This window comes from Enhydra lutris, unplaced genomic scaffold, assembly GCF_002288905.1.
Source record: "Enhydra lutris kenyoni isolate GAN:26980312 unplaced genomic scaffold, ASM228890v2 scaffoldscaffold22, whole genome shotgun sequence".
NCBI lineage: Eukaryota > Metazoa > Chordata > Mammalia > Carnivora > Mustelidae > Enhydra > Enhydra lutris.
This window is the reverse complement of record NW_019154106.1, coordinates 16823806-16843600: the sequence shown is the minus strand read 5'-3', so window position 1 is coordinate 16843600 and position 19795 is coordinate 16823806. Positions and strand designations below refer to the sequence as shown.

Sequence of the window (19795 nt, the reverse complement as noted above, 5' to 3'; positions counted from 1 at the left end):
ACAGACTAAAAGATGGTGAGGGGATGAGTAAAAGTAATAAAACGATTATTTTTTAATCTATCAAATTAGCAAAGATGAAAAAGTTTGACAACTGTTGGATGGCCAACATTTTTTGAGAAACAGACATTCAAACTCACTGTTCGTAAGATTGTAATTGGTGCACATTTTCAGGATGATTTACCAGTTATTAAAATGTAAAGTGTGAGACACGTAGTTGGCTTAGAAGAGCATACAACACTTAATCTCTGAGCTGTGAGTTTGAGCCCCACATTGGGTATAGTGATTACTTAAAAATAAAATCTTTTTTTTTCTATAGATTTTATTTATTTATTTGACAGAGAGAAATCACAAGCAGGCAGAGAGGCAGGCAGAGAGAGAGGAGGAAGCAGGCTCCCTGCTGAGCAGAAAGCCCGATGCGGGGCTCGAACCCAGGACCTGGGATCATGACCTGAGCCGAAGGCAGCGGCCTAACCCACTGAGCCACCCAGGCGCCCCAAAAATAAAATCTTTTTAAAAATGTGTATGATTTCTGGCCCAATAATGCCACTGTTAGGAATTTGTCCTACAGGTCTATGTAATTATGTAAAGAAAATTATCCAAAGATATTCACTGCAGCAATTCTTAAGATACGGAAAAAACCCACAAACAAAAAAACCCCAAACCTTAGAAATCACATGTCCAGGGGCACTTGGGTGGCTCAGTGGTTATAGCCTCTGGCTTCGGCTCAGGTCATGATCTCAGGGTCCTGGGATCAAGCCCCGCATCGGGCTCCCTGCTCGGCAAGGAGCCTGCTCCCCCCACCCCCCGCCTGCCTCTCTGCCTACTTGTGATCTTTGTCTGTCAAATAAAAAAAAAAAAATCTTTAAAGGAAATCACATGTCCATTCATAGGTAACTTGTTACATAATTACAGTATATCCACTCAATAGAACACTACCCAACTGTTAAAGAGAATGTGGCTAATCTGTATGTGCTGGGGTAGAAAAAGTGTGCAAATTTTATTTTACTAAAAAAAAGGCAAGTTGCAAAAAAGCATATATGCAATAATTTTATTGTATATGGTTATAAATGCATATGTATTTGTGTGCATGCCTGAAAATGGTTAGAACATTCCTAGAATTTCAAGAAATTATTTAACAAGGGGAGTGTGTAGAGAGGGAAATGAATTCTTTGCCATTGACATGTTAATTTTTTTTAAATAGTAGCAGGGAGAATGTCTAGTAGTGAGAAAAGTAGGAGCAAGGGCACAGAAGCAAGAAAGTACATTATATGTAGGGAATTGAACATATGAGTTTGATTTTAGGTTTTTTTTTTTTTTTAAAGATTTTATTTATTTATTTGACAGAGAGATCACAAGCAGGCAGAGAGGCAGGCAGAGAGAGAGAGGAGGAAGCAGGCTCCCCTAGAGAGCAGAGAGCCCGATGCGGGGCTCGATCCCAGGACTCTGAGATCATGACCTGAGCCGAAGGCAGCGGCTTAACCCACTGAGCCACCCAGGCGCCCCGAGTTTGATTTTAGGTTTTAGGCACATGTTGGGAAGTAGTGGGATACAAGATTTCCAGAGAAAGAACATTCTAGGAGGGTCTTGAATACCAAGGTAAGGAATTTGTACTTTAAGTAGGTGATGGAGAGCTATGAAAGGTTTCTGAACCAGAGAGCGACAAAATCAGAATTGCACTTTAGGAAAACTGATCAGCGTGATTATCTAAAATGGGTTAGAGTTGGAAGCCCAGTTAGGAGTCTGCTATGAGGTGATAGCAGTGGAAATGCCGAGAACAGATTCAAGAAAGTGTGAAGGATTTGGCAACCAACTTGTTGCAAAGGTGAGGGTGGGGCCCATTTAGGGAGGTGAGTCAAAGAGCATGCCAGGCTCTGAGCCTAGGGATTGGGAGGCCGTGATTGCCCAAATGGAAGTAGAAAGTCTGGAGAAGACATTCTCAAGCGGAAGACAAGAAATTTAGTTTTAGCCCTGTTTACTTTTAGGTACCAATGAGACCTCTAAGTAGGTCTAGGAAATTCAGGATGAGAACTGAAGAAAAGATTAGGACTCAAGTGATACAGGTGTAGAAAAGATGGAATTGTAGCAATGGATGAGACCACAGAGAGGGGGAGTAGAGAGTGAAAAGATGGGTCATGAGGAAAGATCCATAGGTTAGGGGAAACCAAGCAGAGCAAAAAGGTCACAGTAACCTTTGAGAAATAGGTTAGGAACATACAGAAATAGTTTTCTTTAATCATTGGTCATTGGCATGTTTACTTTATTTAAATATTACGGGAAATAAATTGAAAATTACATTTATAAAGAGAGCATGATGTTAAAGTGGAATTTGTTCAATAAAGGATGTATGGAATCTGGATCCTGGAGAGCTTTAGAACAAAATGGCAAATCCCTTTTGTCTTATATGGTTTATGTGTAGCCCTACTAAAAGGTGGGCACTGGATGTCTGATTCCATTCATGTAGTTGTTCATTCATTCAACAAATATTTATTGAGCACCTAATATGTGCAGGGACTGTTCTAGGTGCTTGGGATAACCAGTGCATGAAATACACACACACAAACACACATATACACAAACCCCTCTCTTATGGTACTCACATTATAGTGAAAAAGCATAGATGCTCAACACGTTAATAAATTATATAGTATGTTATTAGACAATATGTGCAGTGGAAAAACAAAAAATAAAACACGGTAAAAAGGACAGGGAAGTAGAGTTAGAAAAACATTAATTTTATAAAGCATGATCAGAGTAGGTTTCACTAAGGAGCTTACTTTTAAGCAAAGACTTGAAGACAAAGGAATTAGCCATGAGTTTCTTTCTCTACAGGAAGGAAGTGCCAACTAGGGGAACAGATTTGCAAAGACCCTAAGTTGGGACCATGCCTCTCGGGTTAGAGAAACAGGGACCAATATAGCTGAAGCAGAGTAGTTGGCAGTAGGAGGATAGAAGGAGATGAGGTCTGAAAGATAATGTAGGGCGGGGAGTGGCAGATCCTATAGGGTCTTGTCTTGGAAATCTAACATAATACCTTGCTCCATGGTAGGTGTTCAATAAATGTTTGACCAGTCATCTTTTGCAGTCCAGGGTAATCACCAAATAGCTTCTATCTATGTGACGCCTGCTTACTTTAGCCCAGGGGCCTCCCAGTAGTTCTTCATAAGGAAGGTATTCAGAGGAAAGTGAAACCTTTGTAGGCATTAGAGATCGAGGTGACCATTGTGTTATTGCAACCGGAAGCAGTAAACAAATGCCAGCACTGGGGCTATTGAATAACTGTGCTGAGCATTTCTGAAAAGCCTGCTAGGGTGGAGACAGTGCTCATCCCATCATAATCACAAACTGCATTCTGGGAGAGAAACAGGGCACCTGGATTCATATTTGCAGCCTAAGAGCAGTTTCAGTGATCCACTCCCTTTCAGCTTTCAGTGCATGTGCCTCGTGCATTATTCCCTGTGAGATAGCAGTGGTGACATTAACATGGGTCTCAAGCAGCTGTGACTTTTTGTGTCTTGACTGGCCTTGAAGCCTCTCCCAGATTGCACTGTTTGCATTGAATAGGTTATTGAATGAAGGAATGAACAACCCTTTCCTCAAGGCCCATTTCCCCACAACCTCCCAACGGCAGGCTGTCCAAGAACTCTGACCACGGGGGCCCCACCAGAGGAAGGAGGCAGAGGGAGAGATAGGGACCTCATTAGCAGGCTGTCAACAAGCTTTTAGGGGCTGGAGGGAAAACCACCAAGAAGGACAAGATAAGTGAGAGTTCTTGGCTCTTTGTATCTTATAAAATGGCATAGGCAGATTGCATAGCTTGGGGCTAACTCCAGCCTTGGGTTTAAACTCAGACCCTTAATTAGGCTGTCTGTATCTGTTTTAACATCCTGTTAAGGAGTCCAAAATTGTGAGCTGGAGCCTTGAGTGGAAATAAAACTCTGTTCCCTATGCTGAGCTCTGCTTAGCCTCTGCCAGCTGCTTAATGGGAGAATGATCTAGAGAGAAAATAAATGGGCACTAAGTGAGGGAATGTTACAAAACAAAGGCTGCCTGAAACACCCTCAGACACACATCCTGTTAAGCGGATCAGTTGAGTCACCTTCACGTATGAAGAGAAGACATACTCTCAGACTGTTTCTTAGCCCGAAAGGGCTCACCTACATTTTTCATTATGTCCACAAGTAGAAATAACTGAAGTTTACTCTATGTTCTTTAAGGTCAGTGCTTTACACTTAGAACCTTGTGCATCCTCAGCTCTTTAGAAGCTTTTTCTAAGTTCCTCTGCAGCATCTTGTTTTCTGTAGGGCTAGGTTTGGTGAAAGCTTCAGTTCATGCCTTGGAGACCTCTCTATACCTTTTAATCTTAGGTTTCGTCATTTGTTCATGCAATACACAAAGAGGGGCAGAGACTATATTTTGAATATAATTACCTTGCAAAAATATGTCCAGTTTGTTACAATTTGGCCAACTGTCTCCCTACTCATCAGGTTTTATAGCCAGAGAACCAGACAAGGAATTCTCAACTCTTGTTTCATCCACAAGAGTTCTTGGAAGAACATAAAAACAATGACCTTAGCAATCATCTGCCTCAACCTTTTCATTTTACTGATCAAGAAAGTAAAAGCCAGAGCATGTTCATTACCTGAAAACAGGGTGCTAAGTCCTTGACACTGTTGCTAAAGTTTCATCTGCCTTACCCCACCTCCAGATTTCTTATGAAGACCTGGGCCATTGGGCCCAGCGTCCTTTTCCTCTCCCATTTCCTAACCCTAAAGTGACAGGACGGTCGCAGGTTAGGTAGATCTCTAAGTCTCAGGCAGTGTTGAATCTCTGATTATACTGGCCCTTGGGATCGCAAGGTGTCAAAATGCATTCACCAAACTTTGTCCTTCCAGAAACATCTCCCAGTCTTTTGAGCAAATGGTGTGTGCTCAATGCATTCATTTTTCTTCTCATTTGAAAATTTCTACCTGAGTCCCTAGCTCTGGTGGTCACTGTTCATGGTCTGGCCTGTCACCCCGAGCCTTTAGGAGGGGGTACTTTCTATAAGTACATAGGCTTATGCTTTAGGCTGGATTTCATTGCTTTAAATGCCCTCCTTTTTCCTCTCTGGTGTGAATTAAAAAAAAAAATCGTGGTGTAAGGGGATGGCTGTCCTTGAGCTATAACACTTGTTTCTGTTCTAGCATACCCCTCACCACCATTGGAAGAATTATGCACTGTAAATTACCCTCAGAATTGTTATTTAAATACGAGAAACTTCAGTCTTTCTTTCTTTGTTGGGGGGTGTAGAGTAGGGTTGTAAGCTGTTGCTCAAGTTTAAGCTCTGTGGGTCAGGCTTGGGCAGGGCTTGGCCCCCAGCAAGAGATAAAGGAATGAAAGGAAACACTATTCTATAAAAGGCTTGTGGTTTAGAAAATCAACTATTGAGACTTGGCACACAATTCCACATCTGGCACGGAGACTTCCATGATTCCCAGTTGTCACTGAAGAGGTGTCATGTCCAGAAAACCAGAGAATGGATCCCCAGCTCCCTGCCCTAGCCTTGAGATGCGGTGTATAAATTATGAGAAGGCAGCTTTTTAAAAATAAAAGGAAAAAAATAAAAAATAAATAAAAGGAATCAATGTTGATTTGATTCATTGTCAGAGTAATTACGAAACTTGACTAAGATCAAAAAAAGCTAGTAGCAGATCTTGGCCTGTGATGAACCTTCCTTGTACCCAGTCCTTTTCCTACTACATCAGACAGTCCTGCCAGTGATTATCACGGCAAGGCAAAGTCAAGTTCTGGGACAATGAGGTCCTCGTAGACCTAGAACGGAGATAGAAGATACACGGTATATAAACCATGACCCTTCTTTCCAGTGCCTGAAGGAGATGTCACTAAAAATCACGAGACCTTCCGTGTTGAATCTCAACAGGACCTTGGGCAACCACTATCAATCAGTCAGAGTTAGCACTCAATCGTCATCTGCCATCACTGTTCTAGAGGAAGTAAGGATTTCAGAAGCCAATGAACTCTGGTCTTGACCCGTCTTCTCCAGATGAGTTGAACCTCCAGCCAGGAACCTCACATCTTTTATGGTTCCTCACTGTTCTCACAACCCTGAGCGACTTATAGGTGATGTCGCAAGAAGGTTTTCGCAAGCATGGGTCTGCCAGACAGAGCGGGTGCAGTGATTAGTCATGACTCCAAGCCAGGCACGGTGATTAAGAAAAGCTAAATTTATATTAAATTATCATAAAGTCCTAAAATACTGAACATAGTGGTTAAATAACTCCAGAAAGTCCAATCTCTCCAGTGAGTAACGTTAAAACCATTACACATGAGTGCGGGAGAATTACTTCCATTAGTTTAGGACAGAGAAGTTTTGCTTTTTACATAGTGAATCAGTGCTCAAATAGATATTTCTTCAAATATGTCTTTTCTACATTCTGAACAGCCCAAGTGCAATAAGATCCTTCCCCTTTTCCAATCAAGAAAATGCCACTTTCCTACTTTCTCCCCATCCTCAATCATGAATCTGAGGACCCAAAGTGCTCCTTTTTTTCCCGCCCTGTCAAGTGTGAAATATCTCCCTTTCCTCCCGTGAGTGGCACCTCGCCTTTCCCACTGTGTGTGTGTACTGGCAAAGCCTTGCTGGCCTGGCCAGGTTGTCGTGTGTGGGCCCAGACCTGCGCTGGCTACTACCAGTAGGGTTCAAGGCTTGGCACCTGTCTCTAGCAGCCTCAGAACTGACCAGAAAAGCCTTGCTCTTCTCCATTTTCACTCAGGTGTGGCAGCTGATTTCTCAATACCAATAACCACAGAAGAGGTTTCCAGTTGGGAAGCTTCCTCGAGAAGCCCTCGCCTCTCTTCTCAGCCCGTCATCTTCTCCTGTTGCTTCCAGTTCCTGGGTGGAAGGGTCTGGATCTGCCCTAGGCTGAGAGGGCTTCATTGGTTGTTCTCCCTTTCTACTCTTTGCCCCCTACTCTGTGTTTTGATGTAAGCTTCTCCTTACCACCACAAGGCTAAGTCAGAAAAAGCAAATCAGGGAGGGGGGAAAAAAAAAGGAAGGGGTCTATAGAAGGTCTGGGGCAGACAAAATGTCTCCAATCCGCTGATCCTAGCAGGAGACACACACTCTTTGTGTGAACAAGCACAAACCAAGTGATGGCATCACAGCCTGGAAAGTCCGTCACGTAGTAGGGAAGAGAGTTGGAATGGGAACATCACCACCCCTAGAGCCACAGGTTCTCTGTCCACTAACTTAGATCCCTGAGCACCTGAGAGAGAACACAGGAGGTTCAACCTCATGGATATTTCCCTTGAGGCCCTGTGTGCCCCAAGTCTAAAACCCAATCTCTCTTCCTGACTGTTTATAAAAACTCCTGGCCCTTCTATGGAAGGTGTTTCAGGATCTCTTAGAATCCCAGAGAATGAGTGGGGAGAGAGTGGCAGGATGTTAAGGTTCAGGTGATATGCTACTTTTGGTCTAAGCAGCGCTGGTTGGACCTTGCAGAGACTCAGCGCTCAGGGCCCCACATTACTTAAACCCCCGCTCACAACCTGGTTACTTAGAGTCAAAGACATAAGGGTACTGGCCAGTGGTGGTACCAGCGGGGGAATTCATATTAGCCAGCTGCCATGCAATAAAGACCCTGTCATCGGAAGGTAGAAGCTTCCAGACACTCTAGCAGGAGGAAGAACAGCTTGAGTCACACCCAGAGCTTACCAATATTGGCAGCTGAAAAAACAAAAAACAAAAAACAAAAAACAAAAAAACCAGTAGCTCTTAGGGCAAGAATAATATCCATTGCCAGCAATGGACAGTAGATGCAGCCCAACCACCCCTAAAAGCTTTCTCATATTACCGATGCACTTGAGGCTGGAGGCTTCCGAGACACCCGGACCAGCGGGGCTTATTCCTCCTTCCTCTCTCAGCCTCTTTCCTTCATCTCTCTCTTTACCCTTGACCCCTGCCCCAGCCCCTGATGGGCAAGTTCTCTCAGGGAAGCAGCCAGGCTGGCTCTGCTGGGGGAGAGTGAAGTGTTGGGTCATCAGTTCTCGTGGGGCAGGGTACCAGGGAAAGGGGAGGTGGAGCTCTGTACTGATGAGGAATCATTACCGAGCCTGGTTTCGGGGCGCTCAGGACGGAACGCAAGAGGTGAGCTTCGTGGTAAAATCCAGGTCTAAATTTTCGGGACGCACCGTCATTTCTTGCGCACAGGTAGTTACGAACTCAGGTGGAAACAGCTCCCGGTTGAGGGCTTGGGAGCAGTTACGGGGTGGGAGGTGGAGGAGAAGGACAAGCACATAGGAAGGGGGCCTGTTGTGTAAGTGAGCACAAGGACCGGATGTCCATAGAGGAGAAGGAACGGGTAGGGAGAGGAGGGACCATGGGCCTTTAGACCTGGCTCTCTGAGGAGAGCTTGCGTTCATGTTTCCAGCCTGTGTCTGGCAGAGAGCCCCGTCTTTCCGGAGTGGCCGCAGTATGGACGCTGCTACACTCCGATTGCTCTTCCTGCAACAGCTGCTCCGTCTCCGTGTCATCCAGGGAGCCAGAGCTGGCCTGGATAGACACTGTGTCTGTCTTCATGCACACGTGATCCCGCAGAATGCCCCCCCGGGAGCTGCGCAGTTGCTTGAGGTCATCCCACTCGGCATCGTCCCCAGAGAGAAGGCAGATTCCCTCTACGATCTTGATCTTCTCCTTGGTGTAGTTATGGTCAGGCCCGCCCTAGGGTGGAGAGTGGGGACACAGGGTCACAGTTAGCTCTCTAGAGAGGATCTCCTGGTGAACCAGAAAAGGAAGTGGATGGGGTGAGAGGAGGTGGGAAGAGTACAAAGATCCCACAAGCAAATGGGGAGACTTGGTCAGAGCAAAGAGATGAATCAGCCTAAACGAAGAATAGCTGCTAGGATGATTATTACCATTCTCAGACAGGGAGGAGGGAGAACCACAGGCTTCCGGTCCTGCATCATCCACTCACTGGCTACGTCACCTTGGGCAAATTACTTAGCATCTCTAAACTCAGTCTCCACATCCGCAGTGTAGGGAGAATAACAACACTCACACCTCATAACCAATCGCTGTGAGGGGTCAGTGAGGAGACACATGGAATGCAGTTAGTAGGTGCCTGACGCACAAGACACACGAAATCCTGTTAGTTGTTGCAATATCGTTATTGTGGCTTATTCGTGGGACATCATGCTGATACACATGGCCAAAAGCAAGTGATAAAGGCAGTTCAGTGTGCATTTATTCAGGATTTTAAACTACTTCTGTGCTCTTCTATTCTCGATTCTCTTCTTTCTAATTTTGTTAAGGAGAAAACTTGTGGGAGGTCAGACAGGAGGGATCCAGAAAATCTTGTTATTTGGGTTCTGAGTGTCAATCCTTTGGGGTCCTGTAACTTATCACCTTTTTGGGGAAGCCGCTTTGGCTCCGCTCCTACGAGCCTTGGGCCATTCCTGAGCAACCTGGGATTGTTCCAAGGACAGCCTTAAGTTCTACTCAGGCTTCTCCCTTGATGGATTTCTCAAAGGGTAGGCTTACTCCTGGTTTCTGGGGGATACCAACCGACATGCCACTGGTACCAGGAGAAAATGGGCCATGCCATAGTTTCTGTCCTGGGACGGCATTCTGGCCAAGAGTTCTGCAAGTGCTCCTCTGTTTTAGTAACAACTCAACTCGACAGATGTCTAACTGAGCCCCTATAGTTTTTTGTTTTTTTTTTAAAGATTTTATTTTTGAGTCATCTCTATATCCAGCATAGGGCTTGAACTCACAACCCTGAGATCAAGAGTGACACACTCTCCTGATTGAGCTCCTACATTAAAAAGGAGACTTTGAGGACGGCCCTCTAGGAGTGGTAGCTCCGTCCACAGAGCAGAGACAGACAGACAGCACACAAGCACACCGCATCACAGCCTCTGAGCTGAAATTAGCATCAGATTACACCGAGTCATGCAGTGTCTTCATCGCAGAGACAAGCTGGGTAGGTTAGGAGAGATGGGGGACATGGCAATGGCAATCGGGGTAGGGGGAAGGGAACACTCTTTCCTCTCCAAACACATGGCAACAGGTACCTGAAATCAGGAGGAAATCAGAAGAGAAAGGGTGAAAGACTGTCAGAGGGATGAAAGAGCTGCTGAGGAAAAGCATACAACAGAAGAAACAGGTCACACACTTTTCAGGTCTAACCTAGGACCCTTATGACGGTTCTTCTCTGGGGGCATCAAACACTCTAGGAACCTAAGACTCAGGAGTCTTTCTCTCAAACATACTAATTGAGGAGGGCTCTACCATCCCTGAAACTGCACACTAGCCCTGCAGGTGGTGTTTTGGCTCCCCGTGGAAGCTTTTTTAATATGGAAATGTATGAATCCAGAAAGCATGTGATTGTTATGTAAAATGTACTCATTATGCGTGGGAGCCCTGGAGAGGTAAGGGTGAGTGTTGACTGTGCCAGACAGGCCAGGCGAGTAGACCAATTAGGGTTTCATAAGGGATAAAACTTCTGATGAAAGGTTACAGGATTCTGGAAGAAGCAAGGGTCGTGTCAGACTAGGAAAATCTGAAATTAGGGGATACTGGTCCCTTGTGGAAATGGGACTATTTTTCAAGCCTAAACATTCAGCACATACGTTTTCACTGAAGCAACAAAGGAGCTAAGAGAGCAAAAGCATGTAAACCTTCAGAATTCTACAGAAATCTCTTGACTCTGTGATAAGAGGAAGAATAGCAAGAAACCCAACCATTTCCAGCCCTAGGTGCCAAGAGCTTGGATCAGAGGTTAGAAAAAGGAGAGTCCAGAAGTTCTCAGGTTTTTTGGGTGTTGTCTACGAATCTGGGGTGTTTCAGAGGGGTGCAGCCTCATTGCAGGGGAATGACCACTAGAGGAGAGAAAACCTATGAGCTGGGGAAAATATTTCCTGGCAGGGAGGTGTACACTTTCAGACCTAGACCTTCTGAAATCTGCTTACTAACCTTGCTCTCACTAAGGTCCCTCAAGCTGGTCCCTCAGAGAGTCTAGATCTCTCCAGAATCCCATATCAGATTCAGTTCTTGTGTTCACTATAACTTCCAAAATGGTAGGTGGGACCACCCGGCATCCCTCACTGATCCGTTTAGGCAACTGGAGCATATCCATCCCCTCTCCAAAAACAAGATCCCACCTTGAATATAAATTGTAATTTTTACCTCTTTCTTATAGCACAGTTGGTTGTACATGGCTGGCTTGGGGATTGCTTCAATTTTCACTTCCTGAGTGGAAGTTCGGTAGGAGGGGTTGCTGTAGGTCAAGTTCCCCATTCCGGGATCAGTTAACTTCGATTTTTTGTGTCTTTAGGAAGAAAGGTGATGAGAAATTAGTTCATATGTTTATGGGGATGACATCTGGGGAAGCTGTAACCTGAAAGTGGTAGGCAGCCTCTAAGATGGCCCCAGTGATCCCCGCCTCCTGGTCTTTACCCCTTCTGAATCCCTGCCCCTTGAGTGTGGGCTGCATCTGGTGACTCACTTCTACTTTATTTTTAATGGTTTATTTTCAAGTAATCTCTGTACCTAACGTGGGGCTCAAACCTGTAACTCCGAGATCAAAAGTCACACACTCCACTGACTGAGTCAGCCAGGCAGCCCTGGTGACTCACTTCTGATGGAACAGGATTTACAAAAGTCATGGATGCTAGATTAGGTTCCAAAGAAACTTGTAGCTCCCATCTTAGGTTGCTTTTCTTTCCTCATTCTCGCTTATGCTTGCTCTGGGGAAGCAAGCTGCCATGTTGTCGGGTGTTTTTTGGGAAGGCCCACAAGGCAGGGAAGTGATGAGGGAGACTTCCAGCCAACAGCCAGCAAGGAACCAACACCCTCAGTCCAACAGCCTGTGAGGAACTGAATCCCGCCAACAGCTACATGAGTGTGTTTGGAAGGGACTCCCTCCCCAGTCAAACCTTAAGATAAGACCACAGCCCTGACTGAAGTCTGTAAGAGAACCATGAGGCAGAGGCACACAGCTAAACTGAATCCAGATTTCTGACCCCCACACACTGTGAGATAATAAACGGTTGTCATTTTAAGTTGCTAAGTTTCAGAATAATTTGCTATCCAGCAATGGATAGCTGATATACCGAGTCAAGACAGATCTGTGTCAATCCACGTCTGTTACTTACTAGCTGGGATCTTGGTGGACATAATCTAAACTTTGTGAGCCTCTGATCCTCATCTGTAAAGTGAGGAATAATAATACTTGTACTACAACCATTGTTGAGGGCATTCATACATATCCACTATGTATGACTATTATTATTAGCGTGTTGTTGTTGTTGTTGTTGTGGTTACTATTAGCAGGAGCCACAGCAGCAGAGCAAAATCCTGGAATTTTGCTGCAAGCGGTGTTTAAAGCATTTGGGGAAAATACATACGAGGTTGTAAAAAGAGGATTCTAAACTGAAAATGACACACTCCACCTTCCCAGGATGATCCGTACTGAGCAATGATAGGTTAAATAATATTGCAGTAGAGGCCATGGTTATGTGAGGAAAAGGCTTTTCCAACTTCCAGGGTCTGAGAGGAGGTAGTGGCAAAGCAGAGATGCCTGCGTCGGTCCCAGCTTTGCCTCACACAGTAAGGCTTAGCATCCTAGCCTATAAAGAAAGTCCCGAGGGCCCCTGGGTCGTAACGTGAGGAACCTGCTCAGGCCATGAATGGTGAAGAAGAGTTCAGGATTCAGGTTCTACCCGTCCTCTCTGCGGCTCTGACCAGGGACCCATCTCGACATGAGGCTGGTCAGAGGCCGGATCAGCAAGACGTGGAGCCTCCCGAGATCACTGCCATGCGAATGAGGACCCATGGTCACGTGCCCCCCGCGACGAGGCTGAGGTTACCTGTACAGCATCAAAGCTGCAATCACCAACAAAATCAGCAGGATACTGAGGAGCCCACCGATGACGTAGCTGACATGAAGTCCTTCCCCTAGGAGGAACAGAGTCATGCTAAGCTGGGACCAAGGACAGTCCGCCAGCTGGTGTGATGGGCGGGAAGTTGGGAGGCTCCTGTGGTAGGGCCTGGATGGCAAAGCATCTGAGAAGAGCCAGGGAAGAGGCCACAGGGGTGGGGGGCTGTGAAGAAACCTATCAGCCTGCCAGCATCTCTATTCCCAGGTCCACTACTTACTAGCCATGAGACTTAAGGCACGACGCTTGACTTGAAGCCTGTGTTTTCTCATCAGTTAAATGTAAATAATAAACTGTTCCTAGCCTCGTGGCAGTGAAAGCTGAGTGTGTACATTCATGTACATACATGCACACATGTGTAGGTGCACACACACATACACAGCTTAACAAACGGCTGGCACGTGGAAAGCACTCTGTAAGTGGTAGCTAGCTAATGTTATTTTTTCTATGGATTTACTCTGAGACACGGGCTCAACAACCCCCAAGAGTCCCCATGAAGGTTCTGAAAGATATCAGTGGAGGCTCTGGTGCCTTAAAGCTTCTTCGTCTTTGAACAGTTGGGCCCTCAGGGCTCACCTGGAACAGCAGGAACAGCCTCGTTGGAATGTGCACAGAGGCCCAGCTGGGCATCCTTTTCAGAGCATCTGTGGGGCAGAGAAAACTGTAGGTGAAGGTTACTTGTATTTGATAAAGATCCTGCCTTCCTCCAGGAAAGAGGGGAAGTCCTGGCGGGGTGGCGGCGCGTGGAAGCCTCAGTCGGTTAAGCATCTGACTCTCAATTTCAGCTCAGGTCATGATCTCAGGGTCATGCAATCGAGCCCCACATTAGGTTCTGTGCTGGGTGTGGAGCCTCCTTTAGATTCCTTCTCTCCCTCTGCTCTGCCACTACCCACTCCATCCCCAATCTCTCGCTCTTAAATTAAAAAAAAAAAAAATGTCCTGGGAAGGACAGGAAAAAGGCTTTTGAGTCAGGTTTTCAGATATTTGACTGTACCTAATGAGAGACATCAGAAGCACAGACCAGGAAATACAAAGAAATCAGTATGAGTCATGTTTAAATAGTTTTTTATTTTATTTTTTATTTTTTAAAGATTATTTATTTATTTATTTGACAAACAGAGATCACAAGTAGGCAGAGAGGCAGGCAAAGAGAGAGAGAGAGGAAGAAGCAGGCTTCCTAAGCAGAGAACATGATGTGGGGCTCAATCCCAGGACCCTGGGATCATGACCTGAGCCAAAAGCAGAGGCTTTAACCCACTGAGCCACCCAGGCACCCCTTAAATAGTTAAAAAAAAAAAAAAAGATTTATTTACTTATTTGAGAGAGAGAAAGAGAGAGAACAAGTGGGTAGGGGCAGAGGGAGAGGGAGAATCCCAAGCAGATTCCCTGCTGAGCACAGAGCCTGATGCGGGCTGCAGGCAGGCTCAATCTCACCACCCTGAGATCGTGACCCGAGCTGCTCAAATGACTGGGCCACACAGGCGCCCTGTGTTTAAATGGGTTTTTAAATATGTACTCTTTAAAAAAGATTCCTCTAAAAAGGAGAAGCAGTTTGGAAGTAAGCTGGACGTCTGCTGACAGAACACTAGGATACCAGGGGTAGGATTTATTAAATTACCAGGATGAGTTGGAAGAAGCTACCAGCCAAGCAAACCTCTGATTGGATACAGAGTAGCACAAGGTCTAAATAGACCTTGAAAAAAAATTGTTTTTCTTCTCTCCATTCTTTCACAAGGGAATATGCAAGACATCCAGAGGGAGGGCTCAGAGAACCAACTTGAAATGCTAAGAAGGTAACTTCTTTGTGGCACATTATGAACAGGCAATTAAAGGCATCTCCTAAAAGGCTAGAGAAAAGCTATTTGCAAGAGCATTTGAAACCAAGATACATGGAGTCTTCAAACAGACTCTGAATGTTAGAAAATTATCTGAGTAGGGTTCGAAAGTTTTCTAAATTATCCTAAAGAAAATCTGATTAATCATGATTGCCAGTACTCAGAAGTTAGTGAAAAAGATACATGTTTATATCCCGATGTTTGGTTTTCTATACAAACTTCCAAAAAGAGAAAATGGGGCAAACAGAATGAATTTGATCCTGTGTAAATTTTATGATTTTATTCCATTCATTTTTTTAATACTTCCAATTCTAGTTTTTACACTATTGATTTTTAATTTTTTTAAATATTTTATTGGAGAGAGAGAGAGTGTGCACGAGTGTGCGAGCAGGCACAAGTGGGGGGTGAAGGGGGGGAAGAGGGAGAGGGAGAAGCAGGCTCTCCACTGAGCAGGGAGCCTGACCCAGGGCTCAATTCCAGGACTCCAGGTTCATGACCTGAGACTAAAGCAGATGCTTAGCTGACTAAGCCACCCAGGCGCCCTTCTTTTTTATTTTTTAAGTAAACTCTACGCCATTGTGGCGTTTGAACTCATGACCCTGAGCTCAAAAGTCACATGCTCTACTTACTGAGCCATCCAGGCACTATGCAAATTTTATAATTTTAAAGACATGAGTCTAGAGTTCTCATTTGAGATTATTATGTTTCTGCTTTTCAGAACTGAAGTCGTTAATTATCTTTTTAAGCTAAAGTTGATACTAAAGAGACAGTATATTACAATGGGAAAAATGTCTCAATAGAAAAATGTCTGGCAAGATAAAACAGTAACAATAGGAAACTAAATCACTATCTCAGAAAGACACCTACACCCCCACATTCATGACAGTGTTATTTACAATAGCCAAGACACGGAAACAACCTATGAATAAAGAAGATGTGGTGTATATATATGATGGAATTTTTCCTTCCTTCTTTCTTTCTTTCTTTTTTGTTTGAAGATTTTATTTGCTTATTTATTTGAGAGAAAGAGAAAGCGTGAGTGGGGGGATGGAGCAGAGGGAGAGGGACAAGCAGACTCTGAGCTGAGCACAGAGCCTGATGTAGGACTCAGTTCCACAACCCTGAGACTATGACTTGAGCCAAAATCAAGAGTCGGATGCTTAACCAACTGAGCCACCCAGGTGTCCTAATATATAATGCAATATTATTCAGCCATAAAAGTCAGTTTTAAGATGTGCATTGTTCTATAGTCTAACATCTCTGGAACAGGAATGTGTCTTACAATCACTGGCATCTCACAATCGATGTTGGTCATTTTCTCAGTTGAAACTCTCAATCGGGATGCATCTTAAATTAATAGTACCATCAACTTAATTAAATATAATATTTTATACTTGATTTGAGAACTGTTCATGGTTATGCTTGCTTATTTAATAACAGGGTGTGTGTGCGCGCATGTGTGTGTGTGTTTGAGGTCATTATAAGCCAACCGCAGTCCTGAGGATGTCCCAAGTCATAAAACCACATTCCTGAGACCACTATGACTTTGTGGTTTCTAAGTAAACTGCAGGACAAGACAATATACTAAACAGGTTACCTGAGAACAAACATCACAGAAAGGAAGAAGGAACGCCATGTAGGAAACTCCTCCTGAGTGATTTCCCTCTCCCTTAGAGATCTTCTAAGCATTTAAAGCTTCTTGCCCTCAGAGCTAAAAAGACAATCGCTTGCAACAGTCTACAAGTCAAAATATCCTCTCCAGCGTCCAAAGCAGGGCCTGGTAGCTAACGATGTGCTCTACTGCCCATGTGCTAGAATGACTAAGCTAACGCCATGGTCTTCTGCTGGAGAGGGATGGTGATTTGGAAGAAAGAGCCCTGAATCCCATACCGAATGCACTTACCTTCCTCCCACCTCCTCCAAAGATGTGCGGGTCCGAGTGGTGGAGGAACGCAAGGTGGTAGGGAGTGTGTTGGGTAGCACTGGGCTCCTTTCACTTAGGCTGGTAGCCCTGGGAGCTGGGGGCACCAGACCAGGTACTGGAGAGAAAAAGGACTGCGTGAGCCCCTGGAACCCCAGATCTCTACATATGATCCAAGAGTAACACCTGGGACACTTGACAAAGCAATCTTCTAGCTGTCCTTATCCTAGGCACCCTCATTAAAGCCTCTTCATACTGTAAATAAAACGGATTTGGGCTCCAATGTTAGTAGTTCTGGATGGCTAGCTGGTCCACAAAGGTCAGAAAAGACAGTAATACACGGGCCACAGCAGGGGTCAGGGAACCAGGAGACCTGAATTCCATTTTAGTAAATGCCAGAAGCCAGGCAAACCCAGGTCTGTGCTATTCCAAAGTTCAAGCTCATTGCTCCCAGTCACTTTGCTATAAAACCCCTTGCGGGGGATCCCACCCAGAAGGACAGAGCTGACGCTGATGATGTCCTACCACTCCAATGGCTCTGCTGGTCCAGGGGCCCCTCCAGTGCAACTCACCAAGGGAGCAGGGCCGGCCATCTGGCTCATCGGGACAGGCACATACAAAGTCCGAGGCTCTGGCAAAGCACAGGTGGGTGCAGCCTCCATTGTTCACACCACAGGCATTCGTCCCTAGAGGCAGAGCGGGTGAGTGTCTGGTCTGGGATAGAATCAGGTCTCCCAGTTTGGCACTTCTCAGTAAGGAGGAACTCTGGGGCACCTCATTCCCAGGGGCAGTAGGGCAGAAGGGGTACAACCACACGGGGCTGAAAAAGGCCTAGGGGCTTGAAATGGGAGCCAAAAGGATCTCCTGTGAGTCTAAATGTCTCGGTCATTTAGAGTCCTTGGGGAGACCCACCACCCCACCGATGGCAAGGAAGCAGGCTCAGGACCCAGGAAGCCCACCTGTCTGTCGCTGAGGAGAAACCACAATGATATCCATAAGCCCTTCCACATTGGCCAACACTGTCTCCTTGCTCCGGCCTGAGTACTTGTCCACACGCTGGATTGACTTGGTCTGCCAGTCTGTCCAATAGATCCATCTGTCCTGCTACTCAACAGGAAAACCCAATAAAGAAGAGATATTATTCAACAGTATGTCCTCAGCAGAGGACAGTGTACTCCCTCAGTGTACACCTCAGCATGTGTACTCCCTCTGCTGAAATGCCCTCTTTGTCTCTTATCCAGCACACCAACTTCCGTGTGTCCCCCAGTACGGCACTGTCTGGGACATCTCCCCCAGTCCATACAGAGTTCCCTCCTCCATGCTGCTCTGTGCCTTCTACAAGTGAGCCTTGACACTCTGTGGTCATCTGCTTACCTGCCCGTGATGTAAGACTAAGTCCTTCAAGGACAAAAATGAATTTCATTTCTCTCTCAATTTCTAGCACTAACATATAATTCTCAGTCAGTTGACTGCATGGCTCAATGAATAATGACTTCTTGTACCTAGTAAATAGGAGGAACTCGGGGGCAAGGGGTCCTTCTAAGGTCCTGGCTCTTCTGGGCCCTTCACTTAGAGCCCTGGCCCAAATCTTCTGGTTACTTCTGGGGGAAGCTGCCTTCTAATGCAATGATCCTCAGATTCTTGGCCAGGGGTGGGGAACGCAGAGAAGGTGGTTCACCTCCTGCTTCCAGGTATGTATCAGAAATCCCAGGGGACACTTAGAGATTGAAAAACCATATTCAATATCATCCTATAGTTTTACATTTGGAGCATGGGGTAGGGGGAGCCTATCAGTAGGCAGGACCCAAATCTTATTGGCTGGTAGGATATGATGCACAATACAGATAAGTGGACATTGGTAAAAAATGAACAAAGATTTTTAAATGACTGAGGATCCCTGTTTCGGCCCCAAGCTTGGTAGATCTCCTTTCCGTCTGAATTATCATACAGGGTTAGAACTCAAAAATGTCAGCCAGTGATAATTAAAATAATAAAAAATAACACGATTGAGTTCCAGATACGTGTGCTAATGCTTTGCACGTATTTTGGGAGGACACCATTATTATTATTTTTTTTAAGATTTTATTTATTTATTTGACAGACAGAGGTCACAAGTAGGCAGAGAGGCAGGCAGAAAGAGAGAGGGAAGCAGGTTCCCCGCTGAGCAGAGAGCCCGATGTGGGGCTCAATCCCAGGACCGTGGGATCATGACCTGAGCTGAAGGCAGAGGCTTTAACTCACTGAGCCACCCAGGTGCCCGGAGGACACCATTATTAAACTTACTTATTTTTTAGGTAAGTGAAGCTTAGAGAAGTTCAGTATCTTCTCTAAAGTTGCACTTGTTCAATGAACAGGCAGAGCTTGAACCCACTGAGCTGGCAGAATAGAAGCTCAATAAACGTACCAACTGGCTGGCTGCCTCAATACTTGGGCTCATAGCCCCTCTACCCTACAGCCACTAAGCCAGCTGCCTGGGCTCAGCTGATGGAAACATGGCATTAGAATCAACTAGGGAACCTGTTAGAATGCACCTCCCTAAGCCCAATGCTCATGAAGCAGAGTCTTTATCGCCCAGGGCCCAGGAATCTGCATTTCCGAGTCCCTCCCTCAAACACTAGAACGTGGAGTAGTGGGACGAGACTAGGAGACACATGGTGCCAAGGCTTCAGTGTGCAGGGAACATCCCTGAAATGAGCTTCCATAGCCTGTCTGTCGCGTAGCAACTAGGGTTGAGGCCACCAACTTGGGTTCCCAAAGGAATACCCCCCCCCCAATCAAGGAGGTTTAGTTACCTCTCTCCTGAGCCAGTACCTGAGTGAGAGCAAAGGGGTGGGAGACATGGCTGACTAAGATCTGCCGTAGCTTCCCATTGAGGTCAGCACTCTCGATCCGGTCCAAATGTGCATCTACCCAATAGATCCTGTGAAGGACAAGAGAGAAGGTGGCTGCCCCAAATGCTTGCCAAGAAGCCCAGTCCTTCCCCACAAGGAGCTATCTGGCCCCCACCTGAGCTGACTCAGCAGGGGCTGTGAGTCGTCAAAAGGTGCCCTTGATCAGAGAGGTCACTGCGAGTCCCAAAGCTGAAGAAGGGAGGTTGGTAACT

At 45.6% G+C, this 19795-nt stretch overlaps 1 protein-coding gene across 1 annotated transcript in view; it reads right to left on the bottom strand.

Moving 5' to 3' along the window:
- Nucleotides 1-8130: 8130 nt before the first annotated feature.
- LOC111149667 (LDL receptor related protein 4) overlaps nt 8131-19795 on the bottom strand; it is a 45619-nt gene continuing 33954 nt past the window's right edge. The window contains 8 exon segments of the mRNA XM_022506875.1: nt 8131-8719; nt 11186-11327; nt 12868-12955; nt 13513-13580; nt 16675-16810; nt 17265-17378; nt 17652-17796; nt 19504-19612. Coding sequence (XP_022362583.1) covers nt 8387-8719; nt 11186-11327; nt 12868-12955; nt 13513-13580; nt 16675-16810; nt 17265-17378; nt 17652-17796; nt 19504-19612 — 1135 coding nt within the window. The 3' untranslated portion in view covers nt 8131-8386.